This window comes from Macaca fascicularis, chromosome 11 (assembly GCF_037993035.2).
Source record: "Macaca fascicularis isolate 582-1 chromosome 11, T2T-MFA8v1.1".
NCBI classification, from domain to species: Eukaryota; Metazoa; Chordata; class Mammalia; order Primates; family Cercopithecidae; genus Macaca; species Macaca fascicularis.
The window spans coordinates 114741279-114748423 of NC_088385.1; the positions used below are offsets into that span (position 1 = coordinate 114741279).

General features: G+C 41.7%; 1 protein-coding gene across 1 annotated transcript; it reads right to left on the bottom strand.

The window, feature by feature from the left end:
* Positions 1–5966: 5966 nt before the first annotated feature.
* LOC102136206 (programmed cell death protein 2-like) lies at positions 5967–6638 on the bottom strand. The gene is made up of 2 exons (XM_015431906.3): positions 6546–6638; positions 5967–6464 (listed from the first exon to the last, which is right to left on the bottom strand). Exons 1-2 carry the CDS (start codon positions 6636–6638, stop codon positions 5967–5969), a joined length of 591 nt encoding a protein of 196 aa, XP_015287392.3.
* Between the last annotated feature and the right edge of the window lie 507 nt (positions 6639–7145).

Here is a 7145-nt window from a genome sequence, read left to right on the forward strand (position 1 = left end):
ATTTTTTCCTCCTAACACTCAACACATTTCTTGTATGGCTTATGAAGTACATTTTCTAGGTGTGACTATGAGAAGCATGCCTTTATATTCTCCTTGAAAGGTTGAGGACTGTTAACTGACTGTGGGGTGGAAATTATATTCTGAGAAGGATTTTAGCAAACATTTTGATTTCACTTATGAAACAAGTCCTTGCATCATATAAGTAGACCTTATTTTTACTGGTTGTTGTTTTGTTTGTTTATTTGCTTGTTTTTTGAGATGCAATCTCGCTCTGTCACCAGGCACTGGTGCAATCTTGCCTCACTACAACCTCCGCCTCCTGAGTTCAAGTGATTCTCCTGCCTCAGCCTCCTGAGTAGCTGGGACTACAGTCACGTGCCACCACGCCCAGCTAATTTTTGTATTTTTAGTAGAGACAGGGTTTCACCATGTTGGCCAGGATGGTCTCAATCTCTTGACCTCGTGATCCACTGGCTTTGGCCTCCCAAAGTGCTGGGATTACAGGCATGAGCCACCGTGCCTGGCCACCGGTTGTTCTTAGTTAAGATGTTCACCTGACATGTAATGAAACTGTTAATCTATCTGATTTTCTTAGATGAGCCTGTGAGTTACTATGGGTATCGCTACTTAGTTTTTAAATTTTCTTTCTCCTAAACTGAAAAGCAGGGGTATATTTTCTGCTGATGAGATATTAATTATGATCATTGCTAGACAGTCAAGACTTAATTCTTTTTCTTTTTTTGAGACAGGGTCTCTCTCTGTCACCCAGGCTGGAGTGCGGTGGCACAATCACAGCTCACTGCAGCTTCCAACTCATGGGCACAAGGGACTTTCCCACCTCAGCCTCCTGAGTAGCTGGGACTACAGGTTCTTGCCACCATGCCTGGCTAGTTAATTTTTTTTTTTTTTTTTTTTGGTAGAGATAGGATCTCCCTACATTGCCCACACTGGTCTTGATCTCCTGAGCTCAAGCAATCCTCACACCTTGGCCTCTCAAAGTTCTGGGATTATAGGCATGAGCCACACCACATTAGATCACGACTTAATTCTTAATCCTATTTTGTTACCTTCAATACCACCTGAAATTGAAACAAACACTCAGGCACAGACATACAAACAAAAAAGCCTGGCTTTTGTTTTGTTTTGTTTTTTAGTGTCAGGGTCTCAGTCTGTCACCCAGGCTGGAATACAGTGGCGTTATCAGAGCTCACGGCAACCTTGAACTCCTGGGCTCAAGCAATCTTCTTGTCTTGTCCTCACAAAATGCTGAGATTACAGGCATGAGCCACCATGCCCAGCTTTTTTTAAAAAATGCCTTTTTTGGGTAAAAGCCAAATAAGACAGCCAAAGTCATGTATCACTACTGTGCTATGAAAATGAGTCTCAGTATTGCTTTAATATAAACATTCCTATGCAGAATTAAGTAATGCAAAGGGCCCTGTTCCAAAGCCAAAAGGAATCTGACTTTTGCATTATTTTTTAAAAATAATTAAGATTGGAGTTATTTTTAAATTCTTATTCTAAAAATAGAGAAGAGAAATTGCCTAAAAAATACAGCAGTGGATAAAAGAAGAGAGATTGAAATTTGAAATGGATTTTGGAAGTTAAGTGTGGATTAAAGGAGAGAGATCAGTTTGTAAGGGATTATCCCTGGGCCTAATTGTCTGAGGACATGCAGCCTTGTAGGAAATGGGTAGGACAGAGAGGCTGTGTTAGAATGCCTGTGCAGGAGGAGAGTGGAAGGTTCTGGAAGACAAGGGAGGTTGCTTGTGTTTCTTTTGAATCCCCACTAAATGTAATTTTTCTTGTGGAGACATTGGTATATGGACACAGTGCTCAGCAGAGTGCTGACGTCTGGGGGAAATGGTCAAAAACTGAAAACTTACCTTGGCAGTCTGAGGACAAAGCCACAAAACCATAAATTGTTTGGGGGCTTTCTTCAGCTTCACATCTACCAGAGCTTCTTACCTTTAGAGTTTTCTTATCTACCAAAGGACAAGGTTGCAGTGGTTATCATTGCCATGAAAGCTCCCCAAATCTAATTTGCTCTTATTCTTCCCCCAGTCTTTCTCCTGCAATTAAAAATGATGAGCTGTTTCTGGATTCCAAGTCAGGAAGTTTTCATTTCTGTATAATTCTGCCACTGATGTATTTTGCAGTTTTCTCTGTGTATATGCCATTAAAGGAAATTTGGACTGCAATTTGGCTGCTTCTTAGGGGAGTAGACAGAGTATCATACCATTTTGTTTTTTCTAGTTGCAGCTTTTCATTTATGAAAGCAAAGCTTTGAGTTTGTGCAGTTCTGACATAATTCTTGCTCTTCTGCAGAGACATGAGGTGAGCAGTACTGTAGAGCAAGTTTTGGAATATATTTGGAAAATATTTGCTCTAGCAGTGAAAAATGACCAGTGCTATGATGACATCTGGGTTTCTCGTGTGACCTGGGATAGTTCCTTTTGTGCTGTCAATCCCAGATTTGTTGCCATAATCACACAAGTGAGTGTGGGAGGAGTGTTCCTTGTGCTTCCTCTGCACTAGATAAGAAATTTGACCTTCCATTCTGTTAGACACCTTCTGGTAATCTCTCTATTTTTTTTCAAAATTGATTGACTTTAGAGATTGACCACTCACCAAGTATTGTTGGATTGATGGGGCCATTAAATTCTGATGTAGGTGAGGTTGAGTTCCACATGACTTGCTAAACTCATTCGTTTTTCTCTAGCAGGAAATCATTAGACAATGATGACATCTGTTCTGGGTGTGCCCTCTATGGATGAAAAAGATTACCATAATGATGTTGTGAGCACAGGTAGGCAGAGGAATTGTACAATTTAATCCAGAATCATCCATTTTTCATAAAAGAGGAATGCAGTTTTAAAACAGTTCCGTTTGTGCTCCAAAGTAAAGTTGTAAAAACAATTATATTTTTAATTGGGTGGAAATTTGTGAGATAATGTTCTCTTTCTTATGAAGTCATGAAGGTTGAGACTTCTGGTTCTTTTCCAATAGCAAATGAGATGAGAGCACAAGAAAGTATTTCAAAACAAATACAGATTTCAAGTCTGAACATAGGATTCAGCATAGGATTTACTAAACAGTATTAACAAGTGGCAGAAATAAATGGTCTTTACTGAAAGTGGTTCTGTGGGTTCTTCAACCTCAGTGGGCTTCCAAGCCTTCCTCCTTCCTTCCTTTATCCTCCCAGAGAGCCTGCTCCAAGGTGGGAGACTAGATAGGAATTCTGAGCATTTGCTGACCAATCATGAATACTGCAGATCAAAATCTGCACTTATTTTATTAGCAAATTCTGGAATTGCGAGTAATGAAGAAAAAAAAAAAGCTATGAAGAGGGCTTAGAAACAGTTGTTTTTCTAGTTAGCTGATGTGATTTGGATTAGTGTCCCTGTCTAAATCTCATGTCGAATTGTGATCCCCAGTGTTGGAGGAGAGACCTGGTGGGAGGAGATTGGATGGTGGGGTGGATTTCCCCCTTGCTGTTCTTGCGATAGTGAGTTCTCACGAGATCTGGTTGTTTAAAAGTGTGTAGCACCTCCCCCTTCTCTCTCTTTCTCCTGCTCCTGCCATGTGGGACAACCCTGCTTCCCTTTTACCTTCCACCATATTGTAAGTTTCCTGAGGCCTCCCCAGCCATGCTTCCTGTACAGCCTGTAGAATCATGAGCCTATTAAACCTCTTTTCTTTATAAATTACCCAGTCTGGAGTAGCTCCTTATAGCAATGTCAGAATAGACTGATACATTAGCTTTTAGGAGAAATATGAGTTTGGCGAGTCCTGAGCTCCCATGACAAGGACTCAGTGCTGGTGAGGATGCAGATGTTAAGTTGCACGACAGCTGTTTCCACTCTGCTTAAAAACACTCAGCTCCCTCCTGAGCCTGAGCTCCATATATTAAGGGTACATCTCATCATCATGGACCATGTGATTCTGAGAGTGGTTACAGTGAAGTGAATTTCTGTTCAAGGATTGTTTCCCATTGAATTTTTTTTCTTTTAATTCTCCTTTTATTTTGGAAAATCTTGACCATACAAAAGTGGAAATAGTATAATGAGCCCCCACGTACCATTAATCAGCTTCAACACTATCAAGTCCAGTGTTTCCTTTCTCTGCCACTTCCAATTCAATTACTCTGAAGTAAATCCCACACATATCACTTCATTCATAATTAAGTTATGTACCCCTAGAAGGCAAATTCTTTCCTTTTATTTATCAATTTGAAAATAATGAATCTGTTTCCAAGTATCCTACAAAGATGATTACTGAGTTTTTTAAAGAATTATTTTGAACCCATTAGACATATCTGATGCAGTTAGTGTCCTTGTGGATGTGCAAACTGTCCATCTTTTGCCAACAGGAGCCTTTTCATGTTGCTTGAGTTCTTCTGACATGGCCCTAGTAATCCTGGTGAGCTTCCTTAATCTTTGATAAGACCATGTTGATGTGACCATGTTCCCACATTATTTGAACATTTCCTGACCCAGTTCTGGAATCAACCACCTCTCCAAAGAGCCTGAAGTTCCTTTTAGAGAGAAATGGTATGTAGACACAATCAACATGATCTTCCTCCCATGCCCAACACCTCAGTTCTCAGTAACACCAACATAATTACTCATTTGCTTTATCCACCAATACACACACAACCATCTCCAAATAACAGCAACAGTCTAGTAATAACATGTTTATTGAAAACCCTAACACTGTTATGTTCTTTTCATTCTCAGGGTATATTCCACGAGAGATTTACTGCCCTATGTTTTGAAGTCACCTAGAAGAGTTCTTAGTGTGGTCATATGACTACATCAAGAGTTTTTCACTTTTGATGGTTAGGGACTGCTTCTTAAAACTTATTTTACAACTGATTTTACTATCTTAAAATACAGAGTTCCGAAGTCACATTTACACAAACAAGGCATATTTGAAGTCCAGTTTTCATCCTTGATCCTCCTACTCTAGGCTCCTCCTTCTCCTAAAGGAAAGCATTTTCATTCCTTACGCTTTTCAACATATGGGTATGAACACACGTGTGGCCCCTTCCAGAAGTCCTCAGTGATGTCACATGTTCCCATGACACCTGTATTGTACTCTCATCAGTCATCACATGGAATTTATCTTCTCTAAGTATTATTTGGGCTCCTCCACGAGACTGTGAGCATCTGACCACTGGTGGGTCGCTTCCCATTATATCCCTATTATCAAGCACAAGGTCAGGCATAGAGTAAGACTCAAACACGTTTTGGAATATATGACCGGTATGAACTAGAAACCAGTAAGCTGACGTTTTCATTTTGAGTCTATAAATCTAATTTGGTAGTGGTTTTGTGTATGGTTCAAGGCTCAAATTGTAAAACTTAACATTATGTGACCAAAGCAAGATATACCCAGAACCTCAATTTCCTCACCTTCAAAATGGGGCAGAGTTTCTGACTTACTGGTCTACTCTCAGGATTTTAATGAGCTCATGCATAAACAGTCCTTTATATAAGGTAAGTGCTGGATAAATGTTGGCTACTGTAATAAAATAAGCCTCTAAGATACTTGGTCAGCACAGGCACTACCCAAGAGTACGCACTGTAGAGAAACTGACAAAATTGTGTATCTAAAACTGGCCAGATGAAAGAGACACTACTAAGGGGCCCTTCTGCCTGACACGGTGCTAGGCACTCACACTATCCCGACCTGAGAAACTGATCTGGGACCCAGAGGAACTTACCAAGCCTCCAGCATCTTGTGTAGCCCTATTCGTGGGACCACTTGGATACCCCACCCCCTTGTCTTTATAGGGAGCAGAACACACATGATATATGTTAGCAAACAAAGTCCAGGAAGTATATTTTTGCCTGAGGCAATATCTGAAAACTGTAGGCTCCAGCCTCCAAAGTGAGTCTTCCTCTCAGTACCTCTCTTCTAGACACATGGAGACCTTTCTTCCCAGCATGAAGTTGAACCACTTAATGAATGAAGTCCTGGACCTGCTTAACCACGCTCCCTATAATCTCTGAATAATCTCCCTTTTCCACAACCTCAGGCATAATCTCATCTTCTGTTTCTATTACAATTTCAAATTCTGGAAAAAGGAAGTTGTGGTCTGGAGTTGTAAAGTTCAGACGATCTGGTTGTGCATAAGCCTGCTTATGTCCCAATCTCCGGTCTAGGGTCTGATGCGCCTTGCCGCAGTAATACGCTTTGTGGCATCTAGAGCAAGTTTTGGGGCCTAAACAGCCACAAAACCTGCAGAGATGAGCACCAGACTTAAGTTGGAGATACACCGATTCTCCTGTTTCTGGGGGAGGATTCTCAGAAGGTGGCTCATATGAATAAAAATCATTTTTCCTGGGTAGCTGATTCCTAGAAACTCGTAGGCTGGCATAGCACGGCGGCTTGCGGCAGCAGAAGCGGAAGATGCCGCAGTGGAAGGAGTAGGCGTGGCCTGCCGGGGGCTCATACACCTGCCGCAGGAAGGAGAGTGGACGGCAGCACAGCGCGCAGGCCAGCTGGGCGGCGCCCAGTCACGCCGGCCGCCCGCCCGCCCCCCTGCTGGGGAACTGCTCGCTGCGCGGCAGCCAACCCGGCGCCGACTCAGCAAAGGCCAGCTCCACAGATCCCGCCCGGGCGGCAGCCATGTGGGGCGTGGGCTGGAGTGGGGAGCAGCCCATAGGTAGGTCTCCCATTGAATTTTGATGTGTTTTTCTTTGGAAAACTTTCAACTCTGTTGAATTTTTCTCTCCAAGATACTCCAAGTATATTTTCACCTGTGAGGCAATATCTGAAAATTGTAGGCTACAGCCTCCAAAGTGAGTCTTCCTCTCAGTACCTCTCTTTTAGTCATTGAGCCCTTTCTTTAAACTCTGATTTTTACTTTCTTGACTGAGTTGTTACAACATGACACAATAAAACCATCTTGTTACAGAAATTGGGAAAAGGATGTTTTGGGGAACAGGTTTGATACGTTTCCCATGCACCTTCTTACTGGCAATGTTGATGATCAAAATGCAAGAAACTTTTAATTAATTTGAATTTTATTTTCCACTCGGATTCTTTAATACTTCTGCTGAAGGAATTGCTAAGAGGCCAATTAGTACAGTAGACTATTATAAGTGAACTTGATGATTTTGGAGTAGGCTTTGAAC

Excerpts from the sequence above, each read along its gene's own strand:
- LOC102136206 (XM_015431906.3), bottom strand. The coding sequence starts at position 6,638 with ATGGCTGCCGCCCGGGCGGGATCTGTGGAGCTGGCCTTTGCTGAGTCG. Across the intron at positions 6,465-6,545 it reads AGCAGTTCCCCAGCAGGGGG|GTGTATGAGCCCCCGGCAGG; the intron begins GCGGGCGGGCGG and ends TTCCTGCGGCAG.